Source organism: Exophiala spinifera, assembly GCF_000836115.1.
Source record: "Exophiala spinifera strain CBS 89968 unplaced genomic scaffold supercont1.4, whole genome shotgun sequence".
Classification (NCBI taxonomy): domain Eukaryota; kingdom Fungi; phylum Ascomycota; class Eurotiomycetes; order Chaetothyriales; family Herpotrichiellaceae; genus Exophiala; species Exophiala spinifera.
The window spans coordinates 561,936-587,212 of record NW_015622516.1 but is presented as its reverse complement, the minus strand read 5'-3'; the positions used below and the strand labels follow the sequence as shown (position 1 = coordinate 587,212).

Below are 25,277 nucleotides of genomic sequence, written 5' to 3'. Positions count from 1 at the left end.
CCGTGAGCCACGTTACAAAACGTGTATGTGTGAGCGTTCCATAGCTTCTGACAGGATGTTTCTTCCTTTCTGGCTGGCAGCCTCCCGCAACTCAACTCAAAACGCCCCTCATATCAAACTCTTTTCTCCCAATGACATCAAGCGGCAGTAGTTTCCGGCTGGCTAAAAAACCCACCTCTATCAAGTGGGCCAGTGACCATATATAAGGCACTTATCCAGTTATCATTACAACAGGTGCACAAGCATGAGCATTCCCAGACTAGGTTTCTTGATAACTCTATCATAGGACGCCCTCTTTTAGCCCCGGCGATCTTATGAGGCCATGATCTGCCCGCATGCAAAACTCGTGGCAGTGGGCTCGAACAATCGACACTCCCAGCCTCGCCGCGTGGACAATGATATCACAATGCAACAATCAGGCCGTACCCAGCTCCAGCACAGGTGTTGCTCGTGATGAGGAGTCCGCAGCATGTACTTTAGCATCTCGAGCTTTTGCGGTGTGCAATCCGGGGGGGGGGGGGGGGAATGAGATGGCAAGCTTGTCAGCAGCCAACCCTGTTCTATCGAAGACCTGTGTTGACGCAGATTCCTCCTCGTTTCCTGCTTATCCTATTCTTGTCGCTGCCGCTTCGCTCCATGTTGATTCCAGTCGCCGCCGCCGAAGCCTTGTCCCTGGCCCGCATTGAACATTCCCGGATTGAATTGATTGCCTTGAAATCCTACAAAACACAATCAGTGTTCTTGATCAGGTCGGGGGGTCAACTGAAGCTTACCTGGCATACCCATTCCGGCCATCATGGGATTCATGCCCATGTTGCCCATTCCCATGGCTCCTCCCATGCCCATCATGGGATTCATTCCTCCCCGATTTCCTCGCATGCCGCCCATGTTGCCTCGCATGGGTCCGCCCATCATGCCGCCTCGGTTGAAGCCTCCATAGTTGTTGTTCATGCCCATATTGCCTTGGAAGCCCATGTTATTGTTGCTGCTGTTATAGCCGCCCATGGGTCCAGAGAAATTGCGATTGTATTGGCCTTGTCCACCATAGCCGCCGCGGTGAAAACTTCCTCCTCGGCCACCACGGAACCCTTGATTGGCCCCGTAAGCGTTTTCTGAGCGTGGTCCAGAATTGAACCCGCCCCCGCGAACAGGTCGCTCGTCCCTTGCCCTGGCTGGCGCATCCTTCGGCAGTGTTTTGAACGGGTTCTGAGTGGCATTCGTGAAGACGACAGAGTGCTTACGGGCGCCCGGTTGAGCTCCGTCCTGGGATTCGATTCTGTGTTTTGCCACGGTTGCCGCTTGGGGTGAAGAGAACTCGATGTATGCTTGCCTAAGATATGGTTAGAAATACATATGCATGCAGCGGTTAAGATAATTGCCAACCCTTTGCTCTTGCCATTGACTTTGTGCTCGCTGAAGGTAATATCTCTCAGCTCGTCTTCAGCTCCTGCTTCATTAGCCCAGCCTCGGAGGTCATCCTCGGTAATCCACCAATTCAAATCTGAAATCATAAGGGCATTCGTTGCGCCGTGGTCAACGGGTCTCTCGTCTGAAGTTTCCTTCCGTTTAACCCCCTGCTGCGGCGCAGGCGTGGTCTTGACTGCTGTGGCATTGGGTTTTTCCGTGGGCTCTTCTGCTACAGCTTGGGCTTGCGACGCTTGCTTATGTATCTGCTCCTTCTCTGCCTCACTTTCAGGCTTTACGTCTTCACCCGCCTGCATATGATGCTCACTTTCCGCATCCATGGCAAACAGGTTCTCTTCGTCTTCTTGTTTGTATTCCATGTTTTCGTCGTTTCCAGTCTCACCTTCTCCGTCTCCATAGATGTCAATGTCAAAGTTGTCCTCCTCGGCAGCCATGGTAAGAGAGGTGGAGGTGTAAGAAGACGTCGATTTTCTGTCTGAAAGTTATGCACAAGATGATCAAGATCGAGCTCTGCAATTCCATGCTGTATTAGCCAAGATACAAGAGAAGGATAGCGATACAGGCCCCAAGTGACAGTCCCAAACTCCCGCTCTACAGCTGTGCCAGCAAGACATACGTACAGAGGTGCTCAATTCGACGGTCCAGTCGCTTTCATCAGAAACCTTTGTTTGCGATAATACATGAAGCAGTCCAGCTGTCTCCTTGAAAGAATATAGATACAAGTGCCCAGGACCTCAACACCATGCAGCGTTCGAAAAGGAGTGTTCCGCGCAAGTCAATGAACCTCTTTGGACTGTGTGCTGCCCTCCACAGTGATGAGGCTATTGTTACACTTCAGAGCCTTGAATCTAAAGATGCGACGACTTGTTGAGCGTCTGGGCCAAGGTCTCCTGTACCAGCCTTGACGAGGGAAATCAGTCGGCTGTCAATCTGTCAAGGGCTAGTGAACCTGGAACCGAATCTGCGACGAAAAGATGTGGAAGAACGCACAAAGCGGAGGTGTTGAAGAATACAATAAAAACGAATATTTGAGGCGATGGTGTGTTGAAGTTAAAGAGGTGCGAAGTTGAAATACCCTCTCTAATAGTAGTCAGAGGGAGAGAGACTGCGCAGGATACGAAGCCCTCTGCCTGACACAGCCCTTTGTTAGCAGTACATTCGGCACCTCGCCAAGCGCTGCAGCTGTGCTAACAAAGCATCACCTGTCCTGGCTGTCCAGGGAGATGCATTGCAGCGTACTCCGTCCTCGTAGTGCCTACTACTCCGTACTAAGATAGTTAGTGAGCCCGTTCTCGACCTCCAACTGAAGCCACCTTTGCCTACACCAAGTCTTTCCCCATATTCGGTCACCTCATAAATTCAGCGATCAACTCGTGCTTTCAACGACCTGTCCACTAATTCTCGCAAAGCCAGAACTACTCAACCTGTTCAATACTCCTTACCGCGACCCATCCACCACGACCCTCAAAGCACAAGGATAGTTCACCTGCCCTCGATTGCACCTCCAAGCTCCAACACCCACAATGTCAGACCTTCTGCAAGAGATGGCCGATGTGCCAAAGGACTTTTTCAAGGATGGAACACAGTTCATCAACAGATGCACCAAGCGTACGTGACCTACTTCCCATACCACTCATCGTCCTTTGAGCGTGGTCCCCATGCAAGGGCAAAGGCACAAAGGCAGATGCAAGCAAATGCGGCGAGCGCAAACGAGCAGGAGCGAAAGCAAGATCACACGGGATGCATTGCTTTGCAAATCCCCCCAAATCGCGTGTTGATGAAGCTGTTACTTTGTCCACAGGGGGACTGACAAGGGGCCGTCGAGACACGAGACACGTTGGGACCATCTCCTATGACACGCCTCCCCCTCTGCGTGTATTTATTTCTTCGCGCTCGTACCCGCGCACGCATGCGTGCGCCCCAACACGCTCTTTTATCGCACGTATGTTTGCTAACGTCACCTTCTCTACTCAGCCGACCGGAGAGAATTCATCAAGATCTCGCAAGCGGTGGGCATGGGTTTCTTGATCATGGGAGCGATCGGCTACTTCATCAAGCTGAGTAGGTCACAAATCTCCACACCTTCACCAGAAACCTGACCCTGAAGCGGGACACCGAGAGCCTCGTCGCTGACCCTGACACCCACTGCCATTTATAGTACACATCCCCGTCAACAACGTATTAGTAGGATGATTTTGAACCAAAAGAAGAGAAAATTCCGAAGAAGCCGCGCATACACAGACAATCGCTCCCGCGAGTTTCGAAGAATGGAGGAAAAGCGAACACTATAATGAATCACAAGAAAGTTTATGTACCACCAGTCAAAGTGTCAGGGCGAGGCAATTTCAAAACACTACGCAATGCAGATGTCCTGTTTTACCGTGACGGGAAGCTAGGATAACGTTTTTCGTCAACGTCGCCTTCAATCGCGAGTCTACAAAGAGTTCCTGTCGATATGTCGCCGAGAGCCCTGGTCGGTGTTGATCAAGGAAAGAGAGACAGTGACGCTTTGAAACTTGCGCTGTCATTTTCATAACACTGCATGCGAAGGGACATCAGATGTTCTTGATCATTTTTGAAATTTCTGCTGACCCCCATGGCTATATTCAATTTTATCGTGTCGTAAAGTCCATTGTATCGTCATGATTTCCTGCGATCGTAAGCTTTCCAATTGCATTTGCCTTGCTCCCAGAGCCTTTGGACAAGCCCAAATACCCGCACAAGTACTAGTTCTAATTCCAATTCCTGAAGTCCACCTCGAGGAGCGGGAGTCATGAAGCCTCTGGCCATGCAGTCCTCCTCAAACTCACCCTCCTCAACCCACGTCGTACTGCGTTCAATGATTGTCACCAGAGTCCACCTCCACCACCTCCCTCGTCGTCGTCGTCGTCATCCTCGCCATACCTGTGCGGTCTGACCACGCTACTCCGCAACCCTCTTCCCTCCGCTCTACTCCGCGTGTACTTGTCGACGTTTCGGGCCTTCCTCGCCGCAGCGTCGAAATCTTCCCTAGGATCCAGTCGTGCGTTGTAGTTGCTGCCCATGGCTGGCTTCGCCTCGTCGTCCTCGGCCCCGTCGTTCCAGCAATGCAAACTGACTGTGCCAGTCGCCATGCCCCAGCCGTTCCAGCTCGTGGCAGCTAGCACCGGGGCCGTCGGGCTCCAGCTCGCGTCTCGCACACACGTCTTCCACACGCTGTTGTGGTGCCCGTGCAACTCGTACCCGTACCCATCGCCGCCGTCGGTGCGTGACCGCGCAAACTTGGTAGCGGCAAACACGTCAATGGTCGCCTTGCGCGTCCCGTCCATGTTCCAGATATACACCTTGCCATCCTCAGACCCTGAGTACACGTATCTACTGTTGGAACTTCCCGGCGGGCTGAAGTGACACCGTATCAAGGTCTTGAGCACGCTGTGTCCTCTGAACGTCACGACGGAGCAGTCGTGCGGGTTTGGCACATAGTCGTCTTCGTCGTACGGACTGAATCGATAGTCGAAATTCGTCGTGTAATTGTGCATGGCGATATTCTGGAAGTCGTTGGGCGAAATCATTCGTCGCAAATCCCACAGCTTCATCATCTGGTCTTTGCCGTTAGATAAAACATACCGTCCGTCACCCTTGGAATCGACATATGTCAGACCCTCCGTGTGTCCGACAAATATACCTGCGGGCCGTCCATCCGCCATAGACCGTCGATCCCATACTCGCAGCGTCTGATCATCACTGCCGCTGTAAAGGATGTGTGGCGACGACTTGTCGCCAAAGCATACCGCATTGACGTCGTCTTCATGGTTTGTCAGGCGGACGGTGCTCTGGCGGCGTTCAATGTCGTAAACCACAACGCTGTGGTCACTTGTACCTGCGACGATCTCTCGTCCGTCGCCGCTAAAGCGCAGAGACCAGATGCCGAAGCCGTGTCGGCCCATATAACCGTATGTCGAGCGGCCGAGGCCGGCACCGGGGGCGAAGTTTGTGAAATCCAGCAGTGTGTGCTCAGAATGATCTGTTGGGTCTGTTGGCGCAAGGCACACTGTGTGCCGAATACTGCTGTACGCCAGCCACTTGTTATCCGGAGAGAGTGTGGCGTCTGTGATTGTCCATTGACCGAACGGATAATCCACCGTCTTATAGTACTTCCACTCGTAGGGGTTGCTGGTGTCGTACATCCTGACCTTGAAGTTCTGGGTACAACTGAAGAAGAAATTGCCGTCGTCTGAGAACTGACCGCTATACGCCCGGCTATCGTAGTGAATGATCTTGTCTGCTACCGAGCTCGCAGGGACGCTGTTCTGCGCAATCAGCCTGTTCTGCTTACGCATGCTGCTTCTGGCATCCAGGCCGAGTCGTCGCCAAAGTAAGCGTTCGCTGATTGTCTGTTTCCGCTTGCGGAGAGTATCTATATGTGAATCTTTACTCCCATATATCCCACTGTTCATAAGTGCCCGGCCGGCGTCGCTGGGTACCTTGGGAAATCTGTCAGGCGCAGGCTTGGGACGGCCTCGTCGTCGGCGCCGAGCGCTGAAACCGCCATAGCCGGGTTCGTAATCGTCGTCATCGTCGTCGCCGAAGAGATCACGGCCATTCGGACCGAGGAGTCGGTAGCGGGAGAGAATTAATTGCCGCAGAGGAGCGCTGGCGTTGAGAAGGCCACGAATGTCGGCAGTGGTCACTGTTGCGATGGGGTTAGTCGCTCAGCAACGCACTGGGGAGCACATATCACGAACATAAACCGTGAGCAGCCAGTCCAGTGTTCTCGGTCTCCGTTTGCTCGCCATCCTCATCCTCGTAATCATCATCATCACCGGTCTCCAGCACGATCTCAATACCATTGAGACTCTCATGCGCATCTAGAAGATGTTAGCAGAGATAAAAGGACCGAATGAGCCCCATTAGTACCAGCAAAGTCTGCATCACTATCATCTTCGTCCTGCTGGCTGGCATCGGTGCTCTGTTCTTCAGTAGGGTGGAAACTGTCAATGTCATCATCATCATCCTCGTCTCCGGTGAAGATGTCCAGGATATTGGCGGGGGAAGGGCTCAGGCCTTCGCGTTCATCTCTTTGAGCCATAATTAACGATTCGACTGCAGATGTCTACTTAACGCATTAGGTGGTAAGGAATGGTTCGATACGCTGCGAGGAGAATGCAGTATCGCCAGTATGTCGTGCTTCCTTCTCATGGATGGGACGGCATGGGATTTGCTTATCTCCGAGAAAATGACGACTATATTATTTATTTGGCCGCATTTTCCCGCCTGCACAGGCAGAAACCACGATGTTGCGAATTGCTCTCGCAGAACGATACAAAGATCCTGTCCGCCTTCATTCTACGCGGCATCATCAGACCGAACGACTGGTATATGCTTACAAGTATCTTACCGCCATTTTCCGATAGGAGTCGGAATCTAGCATTGAATCACCCCAAGTTCGTTGGATGCATTGACAGATTACTGATACTGACAGACGTGAAAAGCCCTTCCCTATCCTCGGGGTAGGACCTTTTCGCGACTCCCGATACCCGGTAAATGATCATGGTTCGTGCAAATACTCAGACACCAGAGTACAGCACACCGAATTGTTCCTCACTTGTCATCCAACGTGCATGTCGACTGGCTATCCGTCCAACCGACCAAGATGTTTGCAATGTCGCTGGCATAACAGTGCGTGGCAGAGCCTTTGCCCAGGTCACCCGAGTCGTCAATAGCCCCAGAATTGTACAAGCGAGCAGCACGGTAATAGGCCTCTGCATACCCAACGCCTTCGACGTCTTTTTGGGCATTGATGTCGGCAGCATATCCGTGCCCAGCCTCTGTGCCGCCAACTGCATTGTGCCCATTAGTCTCTCATATTTTGAATCTATCTCAGCGCACTCACCTCCATCAGCGATCATGCCCAAGATCTGATCTTTGGGGCATGGATTAAGGACTTTTCCATCGTTGCAAGAGTGCGTCCCCTTGAACGACTGGAGCAAGCCTGGATTTTTGATACCATCTGGGGACACGCTTGTCTTCGCTCGAACACATCCCTTGGTTTCTTGGAGAACACCAGCGAGGATGAACCGGTGGTCTACCCTGGTCTGGTGTGCAATCTGCTTTATCGAATCATACAGGTCCTGGATCTCTTGATCTGAATTGTTGGGTACTCCGTAGATCTGGTCACAGCTTCGGCTGATGATATGTTGATTTGAAACCCATAAGTCGTTGAAGGAAGTCCACGTCAATTGATCAGGCCATCCTGCGGCAACTGAGCCGTTTCCTTCATACTGTGTGTAATGGTTCGATCCACCTTTTCCAACCTGTCATCAGTGACATTAATTGTGCGTAAGAATTGCGCTACGCACCGTCGTAGTCGTTCCAATAGCCGTCCGTTCCTAGAGTACCCTGAACAACATCTTCGGCTCGTTTGACAAGAGGGGAGGCAAAGGTCGACGCAGCCAGTAACGTCGTTAAATATCGCTGCAGAGTCGCCGTCAGTCTTTTTACTCGTCAAATCCACCGGGTCTCTGCTTACCAGCCCTGTGATCCCCATAGTCACGATTGTTCCTCAGGTGAACGGGCGGGGCCCTGCCGTGCACCGCACGAGGCCAAAGTTATGCTCAAAAACGCAGAAGAATTGATGGAATGGAAGGGCAAGTGGAAACCATGAACAAGGTAGAAGAGACGAGGGAAAGACCAAGATCGCTGTAATAGTAGACCTCCAAACAACATGCACGAACGTTAGAAAAAGCAAGACTCGCGCGAGAACGACCGCATGGGATGTTTCAGGAGCCAGATAGTGTTAGGCCGAGCCCATCATCGCATGATCGAGTTTGCAAGGCCACCCAAGGGCGACACACAGAGGGCCGAGATCGAACAGGCCTTATCCACAGCATCGCCCATTGTGAACTGCGAAAGCATTGCCTCGCGTGTCATAATACCCACATGAAACGCTCACCTGCAACTGGATTCGAAAGAAAATGGCAGGTAGGATCTCCGGATGTTGCATGGATCAGTCCCATTAGCGATCAACTACTTTTTAAAGTAGCAGAGTGGAAACACGGCGGTGGCATCGGGGGCCTTCAACGAACCGCCACCACTGCCCCTGCATGCGACCTCCGTTGACTCACCGTCGAAGCTGCCATGGTGATATGTGACTTGCATGGAATGTCATGAGGGAGGAGGCAGAAATGCAAGATATTGAACAATGACATCTGCAGTTGTTAGCTCTTCTTCCATCGACGCACTTACGCCATCTGCAACCGCCTCGCTATACGAAATACGGCGGTGCCAATGGAGAGCTTCCATCGACCGCGAGTCCAGGTATGTCTAGGAGTACGATCCAGCTTATTAAGTGTAGTATGCACACTTGTCATCAACTTTGCTCTAGAGATGAGCTCGCTGCACTCTCGTGATGACCTCCCTCCAACAAGGGACCGACATACAAACGCCGTGGCTATATACTAGGTATCTTCACAGGGAATACATACCTCGGATGGCACTAACATCTGGACCATCAGCCTGCTCAAGTCGGCTGTCTACGCGTTCATGTCCCAAAGGCTGATTCGGAGAACGACTACTTGATCGATTCCCGCAGACAAGGACCGACATGAAGACAACCGAGCCGCCTATTCATCGCTTACATCAACCACGGGGTTTCAACAGGCGTCCAACTGGACGCCAAGATGGTGTGAGGCTACCTCAAGGCAACTCGAGTCTCGTTCGTATCAGTCATTATGGGCTGTGCAACCCCTCCAGACCTGTTCACAGCCTCACAATGCGTCCCCGTGCCCGTGGTTCAGCTCTTCTGTGTTTATAGCCCACCGATGAATCTCTTCTCGTTCACAAACACTCTCATGATTTATCCGGGCCAGATAAAAGCAAGGCGTCCTTACAATACTACAGCCGTGAAACGATTCTCTGTTGATGCCTTGCATTTCTCTCGGCCAGCATGGCCGAGGTTGGCTTGGTCGCGTCACTCATCGGCATCGCAGCCTTTGGTGTGAGATTGACGACAGAACTCTACCAGTTCGGTGCCACCGCATCTTCTGCCAGAGAACAGACGGACTTTATCGCGAGAAATCTCAGGCTGTACTCGGACGTGCTTGAGCTTCTGGCCGACCGCATCGACGATGACGAACCTATTCATTCCGACAAGGCTCTTGACCTCGTTGATGAAATTTACCACCAATCGCACGATCTTTTCTATCGCATTGAAGACCTGCTGCCGAAACGCATGAATCTCGTCCAAAGGATCAAATGGACCTACTCCAAAGCCAAGGTAGAAGTCCTCGTGGCTGAAATTGAGTATCTGAAAAGCACTGTCAATCTACTCGTTAGCGTTCTATATACTGGAAAGACGATCCGCTCGTATAGGAAGCAAAAACGGTCAAAGGACTATGTCAATCAAATCGAACTGCAACGTATCAAGGTGCAAAATGCTATCGTCGAACAGATCAACGCGACTGACTCCAAGGTGAAACTACAAGCGGAGGCTGAGAAGGAAGAGAGAATCGCTCTCGAAGCCGAATCACATAGCTCCTGCCAAGCTATCAGCAAAGCACAAATCCACGGTACTGCACTCAGTCGGGATCTTGTCATCGCACAGTTTCGAGACTCTCTGGGATCAACGGTCGATATATCGGAGGAAAGAGGCATGATTATGAACCAATCAGTCGACTTGTTAAAGGAGCTATTGTCCCAATGGACAACGTTGGCAGAGCAGACCAATGCTTCGACGTCGAATATAACTGCAAACAGCCCACCTGATCGCCGAAAGCGACGGGGACATCAAGATCATGATCCTGCAGCCGAGGAACAGTGGCGTCGCGATCATAAGAGCCAAGCTGATCTTGCTAAAGATCTGGCTCGCGATCGTGCCAAGCTCGCCGACGAGTTAGAACAGCGTTCCACTCAAGCAGCTCAATACGAGCGTCAATTCCGAGAGATGGAGGCCTTGAACCGTGAACTTCAAAGTCGGTTGAAAGATCAACGACAATCCCAGATGCAGCATCCCTACGAAGGGCTGAGCATGCTCGAAATACTCACAAGACGGTCGAACCCCCCCGACGACGACGACAACAACAACAACAACAGTCCTGAGGTCTCGAAAGACCATGATAAACAGCCAAGTGGTCGTCCGTCGACAAAGCAGCCATGGCACCCCTATGATACAGGCCATCTTGGTGCTCAACCCGCCGGATCTAGGCACACCGCCCCGTACCAGGAGATCCCACTTCTATCTAAAGCAGAATCTCCAACATGGAGTAACGAATCCTTGATCAACGGCACCCGCCTTAAAGATCGGAGCGGGCAGAATGGCAGCTCCAATAAAGCCCCCTCCAACCGCAACGCGGTTGATGGACAGAAGAAACAGGATCGGGCCCCAAGCAGCAATGACAACCTTTCCGCAGGGCCCTGGCTCCATGGACACGAGAATCCTGCCCGACCGACCAGCAGTGCAACAGCTCCCCTCATACTCAGATCAGCTTTGGCTAGCAGCAAACCGAAGAAGCCCAGACTTGCTCGGGCGTCCATTCACTTTGCGCCCTACGCTTACGACAATGAAGGACGCAAGTACGATCTCCTGCAGCCAGACTCGCAAGACTCCCACAACACTTTAACCACGGAATCCAACGACGGCGGAAAATTACGCTACGCAGACCACATTATGATTAGTTCCACCGGTGAAGTGTTCGTATCCTGCTATGACAGCGTACAGCAAACTGCGTCCAGAAGATATCGATTTCCCATATATCGTGACGAGGCCTCGGCAAGATTGCCCAGGGCATTTGCCGCCATGACTGCTCGTGTCCGTTACGACACGCGCCGCAAGAAATTCTTTGCCGTAGAGGATGCCGAGGGCACAGTGGTGCAGCGTCCCGTTGAACAATGCTACCACAGGAGTTCGAAATTCTTTTTGATATCACCACCACCTGCCTTAAGAAAAGGCCCCCAGCCCTGACCTGCCGCTTTGACGTCCACAGATTGAAATGCTGGCAATTTCAAGTACAAATGGTGACAGGCGCAATGTAACGCGTTTCATGGATGCAGGTACTGAAAAGGACTTCCATTTTACAAGTACCTACTTCTCTCTACTTCTTTTTTGGTAATTTTGATATCATTGTTCTGTTCTTAGCTCTATGGACTAGTTCATCGACAAGTTTTTTTTCTTGAAGAATATCTATCAGCGTGCCATTCCACGATATTCTGATCAGGTAGGAAAACATTTCCCCTGTCCTGTCGTACCTGTACGCAGGTCACGTATTCTTCGTCCGTTGATTCAGGTACCTTTGCAAGCACGTCCCAAGCACATCCCAAGCATTCTTTCTGATATGAGCTCCAAATCATTCTGGTTTCCATGCATATTCATTCGTCCGTTCTTGTAATCTCACAACACACCTGGTAACTTGTTCACCTGCTGATGATCCTGATCCTGATCCTGATCCGTCTTCCTCTCATCTGTTGCAGTCTAGATCCATTCACTGCCTCCTGGCGCTGTTCCCGGCATTGGCGATTGCGATTGCGAGTCTTGGCGTGCATGTCCAGAACTGGCTTGCCGAGTACTTTGGCCTTGACCTGCTGGTGGTGCAAGCGCGGAATTGCGAGCCGATGTCAAACCATTGTCCCAAACCTCGTCGTCACATTCCTCAATGCGGATCTTCGGTTTGAGGGCCGGCGACGTGCTACCTCGAGTCTCTTGGACGTCTTCAATTGACATGAGTGCAGGACGAGAGTCGAATGCAGGTGATCGTCGGGGTCCAAAGTCCGAGATCGTACGTTTGAGTTTTGACGGAGCCAAGTAGAACGACGAGTCATACAAGTTTTCAGTGTGCAAATCCCACTCGTCAATCTTCGATCTAACATCCTCCATAGACCCAGTCCGCCCATGCTTCTGTGTGTCTACCAACAGATCGGTACGGTAGTTGGGCACTGTCAGATGGTTGTTATCAGGGAACATTCCGTCAAGACCTGGACTTCCGGTAGAGCTCATACCTCTGGTCTCACGGCTGTAGGTACTGCTTGCATAGGGGCTTTGCCTATTTCGATCGCAGCCGAGCATTGGCTTGAACACTGTAGATAGCGAAGAGAGGGAATGTCTCTGCGTCGGGTCTCGCGGCTTGGTCGCAGACATCACATCCAGAGGAGGGGTTGGGTTCGTACGCTTGCCAAACACATTTGCAGGAGACAGCTTCCTACTTAACCGGTTGATTGTCTTGGAAGGCTCAAGTTTCTTGGAAGACGTGAGCTTGGTTGGCGATGGGAGTGCTGCAGAGCTGGGAGTTCGTCTACGACTGCGGAGACCCGGATTTGAAGTCTTTTTGTCACCCACATGCATCAGAGCATCGGATTGAGACGCAAGGGTCGGAGGCGAGTGTCTCGAAGCCACAGGGGATGTTTGAGCAGTTGACGAACCACCAGGTGTCGTGAAAGGATTGGAAGCAGGCGTCCAGCCTCGTTTGGGCAGCTGTGCTTGAGAGTTCTCCTTGCTGGCTTCGCGATCAAAACGTTGCCGTATCTCTGCAAACGATGTTTCAGGTCTCGTCAGCATACCAGTTCGACTAAGATGGCGTGGGTTGCTCGCATTGATGCCTGTATAGGGATCAAAACACTCTTGCCCTTCCGCCAACGGGTGACTGTGGTCGTAAATGGGTTCTCTTCTGCGGCTGAGAGTTGTTGAACCTTCAGAATGTACTTGATTAAGCTGCAAATCCTCAGTGAAAGGGTGGGCATGCGTTGTTTCCCAGGTAGTCGATTCTGTGGAAAAAGAGTGTTCGGCGGTTCCGGAATTCGGAGCAGAGGTATTGGACGCCTTCGCAGCTACCGAGCTGGAGTCATGCTGTTCGAGCTCCCGGAAGAGTTTGCCAGGGTGTATGAGCCCACCTTTTCGACTGAGTCCTGCTGTAGGGATCGGAAACTTCTGCAATTGTCTCGTCAACGGTGGTGGTCTTCCAGCTGGCCGCGGTTTGAGGGGAAGCGGTTCCGGAACAGGCAAGATGTACTCATGCAAGCCATTGAGTCCACTTGCTGCCTTCTGATTTGGGACTTCTTCGTTCTTCCAGAGTACCTCGCTAAACCCGCTATCAATGTCACGGCGCGGAGGTAGCTGGGCTCTGGCTGGAGCAAATAAGCCACCGTTGTGGTTTACAGATTGATTCACAAGATATGTCCGGGAGAAAGGAGGCGGCGTTGGCTCGTAGCGCAAAGTGCTCAAAGGAACAGGGCGGGACGGAAATGGTGACTCGAGTCGTGGATTGTACCGTGGGACGCTCTTCTTTGGCTTCTTGAGGATCTTGCGCAGGAGGGTAGGGCGTGGAGAGGGAGGTCTGTTTCTTCTGTCGCGGAGATTCAGCAAATACTCGTCTGAGTACCGAACTGGCGGCTTTTTGCACAATGCTGGCAAGAGAAAGCCCCAGATGGCGATGCCGATGATAATGATGACAGAAACCACGCCTATGATGATGGCAATGCTGATTGCTGGATTGTCGCGTCGCTGCAACGACCTGGAATTCACTGGAGCCATTGCTAACTCTCGGCGAGCTTGAGCACCATAGCAGACTGCGCAATGCGATACTGCAATATCGTCGCTTATGTCGTTGATGATTTCGTCGACGCAAGTGAGAGCGTGTCAAGAGTGGGATGGGAGAGAAGCTTGAGGTAGGGCAGAAGGAAGATGTTCGCGACAGGAAGTGAGAGACAAGTGAGTGTGTATTAGCAAGTGAAGCATCGCCCACCAATGTTTGTCCTTGCACAGAAACCAACATTGCATCAAGAGTCACAACATCTTTGTTCCAGTGTCCGCTTTGATACGTTTCTGCAGGGACAGGTCTGAGTATTGGGCGACTCTCAGCACCTCGTTCGTTTTCGCTTGCTTCTCGCAACGTCGCCTTTCCTCTGATCAGGAAGCACAGAAAAGGACACGCCCACATACAACTCCTCCACATTGACCTTACAAGCCTTCTTGCTCACCCAGACCCGTCTCCCTGGTCCACACGGTCTACGCGATCCTGCGGTTGTGCACCGAGAACCCATCCTAGTCCGCTCACCAGATTATTCGTGACCATGGTGGCAACCATGTCTCTTTTCCTTGTCCTTCCGCCCTCAACGTCAGCAAATGATGCTGCGCTCTCTCCGACGCTGCCCTCCGACCCTTGACCAACTTCCCTGATTTTCAGACCCTTTAGACCGCCCGCTCCAAGTGGGAAGGCGGCACTTTTTCTGAGAGCAGTAGCTGCGCCTCTAGCAACATCAAACAAACCCATTGGTGCTTCCTCTTCGTATGAAGGCCCGGCTCGTGAAGCTGGCCACGTCCGACGTGCCATCGTACGCTGCGTTTCATCCCTATCTGCATCGCGATCCTCAAGTCCGAACCCGCCAGGGAGTGCGGCATCTGCCTTGGCATCAAATGAGCGCTCTTCTTCCACTGCCTGCGACTTCAGCCCCTCCATCTCTTCCTCGTACCGTCTCCAGGTGGCTAGAATGCCAGACAATGCCTCCCCCGAAGGAGCGAGCATGAGAGCCCGAGAGAGCAGCTCCATGCGTTGGGCCAGACTATCTATCTGTGAGGTCAGACTCTTCGGTGATACACTGGGTCTGAATTTTCCAGCGGCATACGCAGCGCGCCAAGAGATATCGTCCGCGACATTAGACATTGGAGATTCGGTGGATGATGGCAAACGTGTCGTGATATAAGCATAGGCTGTATCAAAATCGTTGGCGGTAAGGGCAGCCATGATGGCATGATAAGTGATTCTCTTTTCGGCATCAGATGCACGAAGTTCGACGGGGTCAAGCTCTTGTGCTAGCGAGCCCCGACTGGGCAAGTGAGCTCGAACAAGATTCCTTCCAATCTCCAACAAATCATCCAGCTTTGTGTACGCTTTGGGGTCTTGCTCGAGGACCTTTTCCAGTAATGTCAGCGGGTCTTTCTGCACGCGAATGGCCACAGGTCTGAAAGGGATGCCATGTTGCAAGGTCAGGTGGTAGAATGACAGGCTATGAGTCGCTCTAATCAAGTGGTCAATATCAGCAAAGGCCGTAGACTGTGCAAAATCTGGTCTGAAGGCTCGCAGGATCTCATTTGCTCTTTTCATGCCACCGCGGTCCCTGTTGCCGTTACTGGCGTTGTCGTAAGCTTCATAAATGGAAGCCACTACGCGAGCCTCCACATCCGAAGTAGCTAAAGGAGAGGGGCGCGAATGGATGTAGACCTCTTTGACGATGTTATACTGTGCTGCATTCAGAAGAGCATCCAAGATTTGCATTTCAACATACTTGACGGACAGCTGTCGGAGGTATGCCGGCGTTTGGTTGTGGTCAGTCATCGGCGTGCGTGACCAAGACTGGCACCAGAGCAAGTCAAGACGCACCGAGCGCCAGTCAATTTCTTTCCGAGTCTGACGAGGAATTTGTTGAAGGATGCGCCGAAGTTCGTCCTTGTGTCGTCGCTCTGATCCAAAGACAGATACTCGAGCAATTTCACCAAAGGATGATGCCAATCCTAATTCCGTCAAGAAAGAAGCAGTAGCCAGCACGCCTCCCACAAGTTGAGTCGAGGACGGCGTAACTTGCGTGAAATGATTCGTCCTTTTTGGTAGAGAAGTAGGGAGCAGATCTAAATCTTGCAGTTCCCTCACAAAAGCCTCATCCAATGACACAGTTGGCCTGGATGTTGACAGGTTCGGCATCGCCGCCCCTCCCAGCTTGGCAGCCTTTGATAGCACGTCCCAAGACATTGCCAGAGTATCCTGAGAGCTTTCCGCGCAACCATAGATGATTGCGAGACCTGCTCGAGCATAACTCGTCACATGACCTGACACTCCTTGCTCTTCTGGGGGACCCTCCCATTCAACGAATGTCCTTGCTGCAACTGCAAAATCCGCCACGCCTTCATTGATCAACCAGTCGTTAACGTACTCCCATGGTTGTTGCCCCTGTTCCGAGGTATCGGTCTCACCCTCGACCCTCCTTCTCTTTCGGTGGCTGGCCCCAACCACCCAGGGTGCGACAACACGATCCAGATCTCTTGCAATGTCGGCTGCATTATGTGTTCTTTTGGCACACTGCAAAAGTGAGTTCACTCCTTCTTGGACCGTCATTTTTTCCAGTTCTCGGAGTTGTATGCAGTCCTCGTTATCCGGATAGAAGTCATATTGAAGTCGAAGTATCGGAACAAGGTTGGTCTCGTACCAGAGCTGAAGATCCGGACTTAGCGTGACAAACTGTTCAATGAAGGCAGTGAGAGGTTGTAACGTGCCACCGAGGGCCTCTAGTCGTCTGGCCCATTCAATCACGAAGCTGGCAAGACCTTTATCAGTGTCTTGAGGGGTGTGCTCAGGAATAGACTGTAGTTTCAATGTTCGGCACTGTCGAGCGGCATCATCTCGCGAAAGTGACGATATCAAGGGATTGACATTGATGCTTGAAAAGTCATCTGAATGTGCCTGTCCGCCGTTCAAGGCATTGAGGAAGTCGACAAGAGCGGTCTGGTCCGGTGAGTCGACAGGGTAGAAGGATAACACGAGGCGGTATGCTATAGTTCGCGACAGCACTTTGGGCCACTGTTTGATGAGGGTGTGAAGAGCCTCAAGATTGCCGTTCGAGGTGTGTTCAACCGCGAGGAGAAGAACATGTGCATCTGACAGCTTGGCCAGACTCGCCATATTGTCAAGACATTGAAAGCATTTTGTGATGCTCAGGGTGCCAGTGATGTATGCGATATGTACATGTAGGAAAGATGCTACGTGGGAACATGCCAGGCTTCTCCGCAGCGCAGGCTTCGGTACCTGTAGCCTTAGTCAGTAATCATAGTGATGCTGGTTCGCCCGCAACGGAGATCCAAGCTTGGCCGCAGCTCCAACGACGCTCGTTCACTTACAATTTGACCCATTGTTACAACAACGAGGTTGAACACTCCTACTGTGTATGACCGGCGCATAGCACGAATTTCTCTATCAACATGGCTTCCGGCTACGGCTTGACTGGTGGTATGTAGCTCTTGAAACCTCGGTTTCGCACGTCACCTACCGTTGGCCATGAACAGTTTCGAAGCTTCGTTAAACTGACCAATTTGTCTACTTAGGTGTCTCCCGATGCTTTCCCTTCTGGCAAGAATACATGTCCTGCTATGTGATCAATCAGCACGATCCCCAGGCGAGAAAACAGGGCGTTTGTGCGCCGCGGTTAGAAGATTACTATGAGTGTCTACACCACAAGAAAGAGGTTGGTGGCATGCCGGTCTGCGCGAGTAGATGGATGATATGCTGACAAGATTACCTCACAGTATGCACGCGCAATGGCTATCCAAATAGCGCTCCGGAAAGCCCAGGCAGCAAGCCCCCGAGAGAATGCCCCCAAGGTCGGGCAGATACAGAGCCTTGGTTTGATCGGCAAAGAGGACGAGACAAAATCAATACTACAAGCCAATGCATCATGAACAGGAGCACGATAAGCTGGATGAGCTCTATCCCGGGGAGCGTTACTATTGTCGTGGGGCAGAAAGAGACCACGATCTGTACATATGGGACAACATTGGGGCAGGCGAACAAATGAATCAGAAATTACCCATCAATCCTACAACAGCAAAGCAAGATGCAACCTGCTAGGCATCGTCTACCGATGAACCAGGGAAGAGAATAAGTCTTTTTCCTCCTGTCCACGGCCTCGAAGCCTGACTAGCCACAAGTTATGGTTGTCGCTGAACTACTTCGTGTCATGCTTGTGCATGACGTGAGTATGTTTCCTACCTAGGTAGATTTGTAGCAATCCAAGGTGCTTTTTGCGTCCTACTTGAACCATAATGGCCGCCTACCTACGTCTACATAGACTTATGGTTTTGCGCTCTGCCTTGGTCGGTGAAGGCACTGTTGATAGCCCATCAAGAGATCAAGAGATCAAGAGAGCGATGGCCACAAAGTACAGACACATCTCATGCTGCTTCAGGATGCTAGCGTGGTTGGACAAATCTGCGAGTGTGAGATGGGATAGTGACATCTTGCATGCCGCCCTCAGGGCGCATACCCTGCACATCCGGCGTTGTAGATCGGGCGATGACACGCTGAGCGGAGGCGATATACTGTAGCAAGATGAGATAATCATCGGCGAGAGATAACCAGACAAACACGATGGTCTCGAGCAGTGTGCACAAGGACACGATTGATGCTGACCAGGCAAGGCAGCCACAGCAAAGGCAGAAGCAGTCCCCCTACGAAAGGCTCCCCGGTGCATCATTCACGAACGCCAAGAAGCCACTTGCTAGAAAAAAGCTTAGCTTGGGGTTAGCGCGCTGCGGGTGGATCCCAGGACGCAGCGGTAGGAGCAATCAGAGGCCAGGGGCCCATGGGCAAGCGAGGATTTAAAGCGATGCCAGACCCTCTCATAACCAACTCGCCGCGCCCCGATTTCACAAGTTTTCTGACCACTTGTTCCCGCTCTTGGACGAGGCTCTGGCACCTTCACCTGCCCGTCGATACCGATACAAGTGAAGTGCGACGGCCATATAAATTCACTGTGCACATCGTCGCCTGGCCATAACGCGTCGTCTGGCAATTTTCATCACCCCTCATCCCAATTTTATTCGCCCTCTGTGCGCCACCACGACATTATCGCGATGAATGTAACTTGACCAACGAATACAATCTGCATTGTATGGCGCTGGTATTATTGTTAGTTGATTTGGTCGTGGCTGAATTGATTTCGCGGTGCCCAGGATGGCCACTTCAAGGTTTGACACTTCTTTTTTCCTCGTCCAGGTCCCCAAACCCGCTAACCCTTTCTGTCCAGGCTCGACCGGCTAGTCACGTGAGTTCCTTCCCTCCCAGCACATTATAGCAGCGGATGGGTTCGTCCTGTGGCTCCCATCCCGTTACTAACATATTATTCCTGCAGCTTGCTGGACAAGGGCAGCACACAACTAATACGAAACACTGCTGCCCAGCAACTTGCTGATGTCCAGAAACAAAACCCAGACAATCTCTTTCCGCTGCTGGGAAGAGTCCTCCCATACCTACAATCAAAATCCTGGGATACTCGCACCGCCGCCGCCAAAGCTCTGGGTGGCATTCTTGAGAATGCCGAAAAGTTCGATCCCAACTCCGACGATGCAGACCCCAAGTCAGAGGCGATCAAGTCCGAGGATTCGAGCATCAAGCTCGAGGACAAGGGCATTGAAGCAGACGACCTACTTCACCTGGCAACTCTCGACATCAAGATGATTCTCAATTATGGCAAGAAGCTGCTTGGGAGTGCCGGGAAAGAGTACGAGTACTCCATGGCCAACATGACTCCTGCTCAACGATTGGCACACCAGAAACAGAATCTCACTGCCCGTCTGGGTCTTGGTGGTGAGTATATCGAAGAAGATCTGGTGAATGAACATGACTTTGCCGCTGGCTCTCAAGCAAAGCGAACGTCAAATCCCGGTTTGGCCCGCGTTGATACGAAATCTGGTGCTACGCGACCAGACGACTTCGGTTCAGCATCTCCGCTTACCGCGCTCTCGCCTTCGGAGAGCAACGGACACGCTCTGTCAGAAGAGGCCGGATTGAGTAAACGGCAACTCAATCAACTCAAACGCAAGAACAAATCTGCTGCGAAAGCTGGTGCCAGTAAGATGCGCGTGGTCGACCTATCTGTACGTCGCACGTCCGAGCCCAATCAAACTCCGGTCTCTGCAACACCTCACGCGGTCAAGCTGAACGGACATGACGAAGCCAACGGAGATTCGACGCCAGACTATTTCTCCATCAAGCGAGAGGGGCCCGATGACGATACAGCACTCATCTCGGAGTTCAAAGGAGAAGAAATGTCGGAGAAGCCCCTGATACAGCCAGATGAGGAACATGCCCGTGATTGGCCCTTCGACGTCATGTGTGATTTTCTTTCCATCGACCTCTTCGATCCCCATTGGGAAATTCGGCACGGCGCAGCAATGGGACTTAGGGAAGTGCTGCGGGTACATGGCAAGGGTGCAGGTCGACGCTACGGAAAATCGAGAGCCCAGAATGATCTAGCCAACAAACGCTGGCTAGATGATCTTGCATGTCGACTGCTCTGTGTCCTGATGCTGGACCGTTTCGGTGACTATGTTTCTGATACTGTTGTTGCCCCAATTCGCGAGTCGATAGGACAGACTCTGGGAGCCCTACTTACCCAGTTACCGGATGAAACTGCTGTTGCAGTCTACCGTTTTTTGCAGCAGATGATCAATCAGACTGATACTGGACTGAAACAGCCCATTTGGGAGGTCTGCCACGGCGGAATGATCGGACTTCGTTATTTCGTTGCAGTCCGGAAAGATCTTCTTCTTCAGGAGCCCGACCTGATTGATGGAGTTGTTTCCGCGGTTGTCCGCGGTCTTGCTCACCCTGACGATGATGTGAAGTCGGTTAGTGCCGCAACGTTGGTTCCTATTGCTGGCGAACTTACGACGATGCGACCTCAATCCCTGGGACAGCTTATCAGCGTGGTGTGGGACTGTTTGCTTGACATGCAAGATGATCTCAGTGCCAGTACCGGTGCTGTGATGGACCTTTTAGCCACCCTGTGTTCGTATGAACAAGTGGTGGATGCGATGCGCTCAAACGCAGAGGAGGATCCAGAGCAGTCGTTTGAGTCACTTGTACCGCGTCTCTACTTCTTCCTGCGGCACACTATCACAAGCGTTAGGATGGCGGTACTTAAGGCGTTGGCAACATTTTTAAGCCTTTCCAACTCGGGCAATATGGGTTGGGTTGGTGGTCGAGTGACTAGACTGATCTTCCAGAATATGCTGTTGGAGAGAAATGAGGGTGTCCTCTGGAAATCGTTTGAAGTGTGGCAAGCACTCATTGCTTTCATGGACCGTCAAGGACTGGAAAACTTTCTCCCAAGTCTCGAGCCTCATATCACGGCAATGGTCAAGGCTACGATCCAACCAATCGGTCAACCACGAAACCCGATTCCAATGGATATTTCACTTCTAATTAAGCCCTCAGGTGCGCCGATGGCTGCAATTCCGTCAAAGCACCGAAGAACCTCGGATTCAGATCAACAGCCAAAGAAGCGACGCAAGTTGGAGAAGACAGAGTCGGCCCCAGTTCAACAGCCGTCCCACAACACAGATGGACACATGCTGCACGGCGACGTTGAGCTGGTGGGCATGGAAGTCATGCTACGAACAAGAATAGCCTGCTCTCGGGCCCTTGGCCTTCTGTTAGGCAAACAGGATCAGTCTACGATCTCCGCATTTTGGGCAAGTCTCGTGCCAGCCACCAGCTCCGAGAACTCCAGCTCGAGGCTATTCTCTGCAATGGTTCTCGAAGAGGTTGCTAAGCACGAAACCTCCAAGCCTCTCAATACCTCCGCAATCCTAGCCGACCTGCAAAAGGTCCTCGACAACGACGGCAGCAACTGGTATGCAGATATTGTGTCATCATTGCAGGCTGCGAGGGGCCAATGTCAGGCTCTTATTAGCGCGTTCCAAAACAATGCACACGTGCCTCGGGACCGCCTGCCGGCGATAGCAGTCGTCTGCCAGGGTACCACTGGTGCTGGCCCGAAAGCTTTTTCACTTGAAGATGCCGAGAGAATCGTCACAACAGATTTCGATCGTCTCATCAAAGGCCTAACTCCTGCACAAAGAGTCTCGGGCACACAGTACTTGAATGATGCACGCGCGAACGCTAAGGCAGCCGTGGACGAGGCACGAAAAATCAAGGATAGTCGAGAAATGGCCATCAAAGCCACCGTGGCATCGGTCTTTATCAGACTGGGTGAGATCCCCAAGAAGCCTGGCCAACTGATTAAGTGCATGATGGACAGCATCAAGGGCGAAGAATATGAGGATTTGCAGGCCCGTTCTGCCTCCGCTGTTGCCGGCCTCATCGACTTCTACACTGCGAGTCCCAAACGGGGCCCAGTGGACAAGCTAGTTTCAAATCTTGTCAAGTTCACATGCGTTGATACATCCGAAACGCCCGAATTCCCTCCCAACCGCAGTTTCGAGGACGTCGTGCTCTCTTTGCGGAAAGAAGAAGACCGGAAGGACCACCCGGACGCCGCTCGCTTTGAACAAGAAGCAAAAGAGGCCAGAATTATGCGCCGAGGGGCGAAGCGAGCTTTGGACGAGCTGGCACAATCATATGGAGCTGCACTATTGGAGAAATTACCTATATTGCAATCTCTCATCGAAGGGCCCGTACGACAACTGATTGGTTCTGCCGATCCGGCCACTTTGACGGTTGACGATGAACAAGGACAGTCGCTGATTGACGCTTTATCTGCCCTCCGGACTCTCCTGCCAACACTGGATCATGCTCTGTACGCCTGGGTTCTGTCGTTAAGCCCACTTATTGGCAAAGCCATGCGTAGCAGACTCTCCGTGATCCGATACAGTGCTGCTAAATGTTTCGCGACATTGTGCAGTGTCATACCTGTCGAAGGCATGACTACGCTGGTCCAAGAAATCTTGCCGAACATCAGTAACCCACTTGATCTTCGCGACAGACAAGGCATCACGGAGTGTGTCTACCACCTCATCAGCGTCATGGGAGACAGGATCCTGCCATATGTGATCTTCTTGATCGTACCTGTTTTGGGCAGAATGAGCGATGCTAATAACGATATTCGTCTCCTGGCCACGACATCCTTCGCCACCTTGGTCAAGCTGGTTCCACTAGAGGCCGGCATTCCAGATCCCCCAGGAATGCCCGAAGCCTTGCTTCAAGGAAGGGAGAGAGAGCGCAAGTTCATGTCACAAATGCTCGACCCCAAGAAAGTTGAGCCTTTCCAAATCCCAGTCGCTATCAAAGCGGAACTACGTTCATATCAGCAAGACGGTGTCAATTGGCTGGCCTTCCTCAACAAATACAATCTTCATGGCGTGCTTTGTGACGACATGGGGCTGGGGAAAACTCTCCAGACACTCTGTATTGTTGCGAGCGATCATCACATCCGTGCTGAAGAGTATGCCAAAACGCAAGCCCCGGATATGAGACGACTTCCTTCGCTTATAGTGTGCCCGCCAACATTGTCTGGCCATTGGCAGCAGGAAATCAAACAGTACGCACCGTTTCTGAAATGTGTTGCCTATGTGGGCTCACCGGCCGAGAGGAGCAGTCGTCGCAACCTCCTGGAAGCTGCAGATGTTGTAATCACCTCTTATGATGTTTGCCGAAATGACAGTGACGTTCTCACGCCAATCACGTGGAATTATTGTGTCCTTGATGAAGGACATCTCATCAAGAATCCGAAAGCTAAGATTACTCAAGCGGTGAAGAAAATTGTGAGCAATCATCGACTCATTCTTTCTGGAACGCCAATTCAGAACAACGTACTGGAGCTGTGGTCACTCTTTGATTTCCTCATGCCCGGATTTCTGGGCACAGAAAAGGTCTTCCAAGATCGGTTTGCGAAACCCATTGCTGCTAGTCGCAATGCCAAATCATCCTCAAAGGAACAGGAAGCTGGCGCATTGGCTATCGAAGCACTCCACAAACAAGTGCTTCCTTTCCTCCTGCGACGTCTCAAGGAGGAGGTCCTCAACGATCTGCCACCAAAGATTTTACAGAATTACTATTGCGACTTGAGCGACCTGCAGAAACGGCTGTTCGAAGACTTCTTCAAGAAGGAACGCAAGACGGTGGAAAACAGCGTGGGTTCGTCCGATAAGGAGGCGAAACAGCACATCTTCCAGGCGCTGCAGTACATGCGCAAGCTGTGCAATTCCCCCGCTCTTGTCGTCAAAGAAGGCAACACACAGTATGATACAATCCAGAAACAACTTGCTGCGTCCAAATCCAGCTTGCGCGATGTTGCTCACGCGCCAAAGCTAAGTGCGTTGCGAGATCTGTTGGTCGATTGTGGTATTGGAGTTACAAGCGATTCCAACGAGATGTCTGCGTCGAACTATGTATCTCCACACCGAGCACTCATTTTCTGCCAAATGAAGGAAATGCTTGACATGGTGCAGAATGAGGTGCTGGGAAAACTTCTTCCGAGTGTCCAGTTTCTGCGACTTGACGGCAGTGTCGAAGCGACCAAGCGTCAGAACATTGTCAACCAATTCAACAACGATCCTAGCTACGACTGCTTGCTCTTGACCACCAGCGTAGGTGGCCTAGGACTCAACCTTACCGGAGCAGACACAGTCATCTTTGTCGAACATGACTGGAACCCACAGAAGGACATTCAAGCCATGGACCGCGCTCACCGTATCGGACAGAAAAAGGTTGTTAATGTTTACCGTCTGATCACCCGTGGCACACTCGAGGAGAAGATCCTGAATCTGCAACGCTTCAAAATTGATGTCGCCTCTACTGTCGTCAATCAGCAAAATGCTGGCTTGGGTAGCATGGAGACGGATCAAATTTTGGATTTGTTCAATCTTGGAGAGACGTCAGAGAATGGCCCTGAGGGTGCCGCCAGTGGAAAGGATGAAGACATGGTGGATATGGCCACTGGAGAGGTCAAGAAGAAGGGCGAAAAGGGTTGGCTCGACGATGTCGGTGAACTCTGGGATGAAAGGCAATACGAGGAAGAGTTTAACCTGGACTCTTTTGTCCAGAATTTGCAGAAATAGAGCTGGGGATTGATGGTCGCGATTGTATTGTGCGGCGAGGTCAAGGTAGATCAATCAGCATATCCGGTGGGAGCACAGATACCTCTCTTCTTTGGCTCTTCAAAATGTTAGAATAATGCATGGAAGCTAAAACATCAGAGGGGATGGAGAGTTCATCCAGTTCCCAGTGCAGAAATAGATGCGCGTGCCATTATTGCTGAGCCGTCTGCAGAACACTTCGAAATGCAAATGTCAAAATGTAGCTACAACCAATTAACACGCAATCTACGGTATCTCGACATCCTCGGAGTGTATCCGAGCTCTCCGGATCGAGGATTAGAAT

General features: G+C 51.7%; 9 protein-coding genes across 9 annotated transcripts; 4 read left to right on the top strand and 5 right to left on the bottom strand.

Annotated features, from left to right (window-relative positions):
* Positions 1-609: 609 nt before the first annotated feature.
* Positions 610-1,859, bottom strand: PV08_05399 (uncharacterized protein; the record flags this gene model as incomplete). The annotated part of the gene is made up of 3 exons (XM_016379742.1): positions 610-719; positions 774-1,330; positions 1,384-1,859. The coding sequence occupies 3 exons, from the start codon at positions 1,857-1,859 to the stop codon at positions 610-612; spliced, it is 1,143 nt and encodes a 380-aa protein (XP_016235569.1).
* Positions 1,860-2,948: 1,089 nt separating this feature from the next.
* On the top strand, positions 2,949-3,618 carry PV08_05398 (protein translocase SEC61 complex gamma subunit, archaeal and eukaryotic; the record flags this gene model as incomplete). Its single annotated transcript, XM_016379741.1, has 3 exons — positions 2,949-3,033; positions 3,400-3,486; positions 3,584-3,618. The coding sequence occupies 3 exons, from the start codon at positions 2,949-2,951 to the stop codon at positions 3,616-3,618; spliced, it is 207 nt and encodes a 68-aa protein (XP_016235568.1).
* A 653-nt stretch (positions 3,619-4,271) lies between these two features.
* PV08_05397 (uncharacterized protein) lies at positions 4,272-6,493 on the bottom strand (the record flags this gene model as incomplete). The annotated part of the gene is made up of 3 exons (XM_016379740.1): positions 4,272-6,094; positions 6,150-6,272; positions 6,322-6,493. The coding sequence occupies 3 exons, from the start codon at positions 6,491-6,493 to the stop codon at positions 4,272-4,274; spliced, it is 2,118 nt and encodes a 705-aa protein (XP_016235567.1).
* Positions 6,494-7,005: 512 nt separating this feature from the next.
* PV08_05396 (uncharacterized protein) lies at positions 7,006-7,951 on the bottom strand (the record flags this gene model as incomplete). Its single annotated transcript, XM_016379739.1, has 4 exons — positions 7,006-7,244; positions 7,298-7,708; positions 7,764-7,878; positions 7,934-7,951. 4 exons carry the CDS (start codon positions 7,949-7,951, stop codon positions 7,006-7,008), a joined length of 783 nt encoding a protein of 260 aa, XP_016235566.1.
* Positions 7,952-9,349: 1,398 nt separating this feature from the next.
* Positions 9,350-11,362, top strand: PV08_05395 (uncharacterized protein; the record flags this gene model as incomplete). The annotated part of the gene is made up of 1 exon (XM_016379738.1): positions 9,350-11,362. One exon carries the CDS (start codon positions 9,350-9,352, stop codon positions 11,360-11,362), a length of 2,013 nt encoding a protein of 670 aa, XP_016235565.1.
* Positions 11,363-11,869: 507 nt separating this feature from the next.
* PV08_05394 (uncharacterized protein) lies at positions 11,870-13,921 on the bottom strand (the record flags this gene model as incomplete). Its single annotated transcript, XM_016379737.1, has 1 exon — positions 11,870-13,921. The coding sequence occupies one exon, from the start codon at positions 13,919-13,921 to the stop codon at positions 11,870-11,872; it is 2,052 nt and encodes a 683-aa protein (XP_016235564.1).
* Positions 13,922-14,363: 442 nt separating this feature from the next.
* Positions 14,364-17,060, bottom strand: PV08_05393 (uncharacterized protein; the record flags this gene model as incomplete). Its single annotated transcript, XM_016379736.1, has 1 exon — positions 14,364-17,060. One exon carries the CDS (start codon positions 17,058-17,060, stop codon positions 14,364-14,366), a length of 2,697 nt encoding a protein of 898 aa, XP_016235563.1.
* Positions 17,061-17,356: 296 nt separating this feature from the next.
* PV08_05392 (uncharacterized protein) lies at positions 17,357-17,833 on the top strand (the record flags this gene model as incomplete). The annotated part of the gene is made up of 3 exons (XM_016379735.1): positions 17,357-17,384; positions 17,480-17,619; positions 17,681-17,833. 3 exons carry the CDS (start codon positions 17,357-17,359, stop codon positions 17,831-17,833), a joined length of 321 nt encoding a protein of 106 aa, XP_016235562.1.
* Positions 17,834-19,106: 1,273 nt separating this feature from the next.
* On the top strand, positions 19,107-24,955 carry PV08_05391 (uncharacterized protein; the record flags this gene model as incomplete). The annotated part of the gene is made up of 3 exons (XM_016379734.1): positions 19,107-19,120; positions 19,180-19,197; positions 19,285-24,955. 3 exons carry the CDS (start codon positions 19,107-19,109, stop codon positions 24,953-24,955), a joined length of 5,703 nt encoding a protein of 1,900 aa, XP_016235561.1.
* Positions 24,956-25,277: the final 322 nt, after the last annotated feature.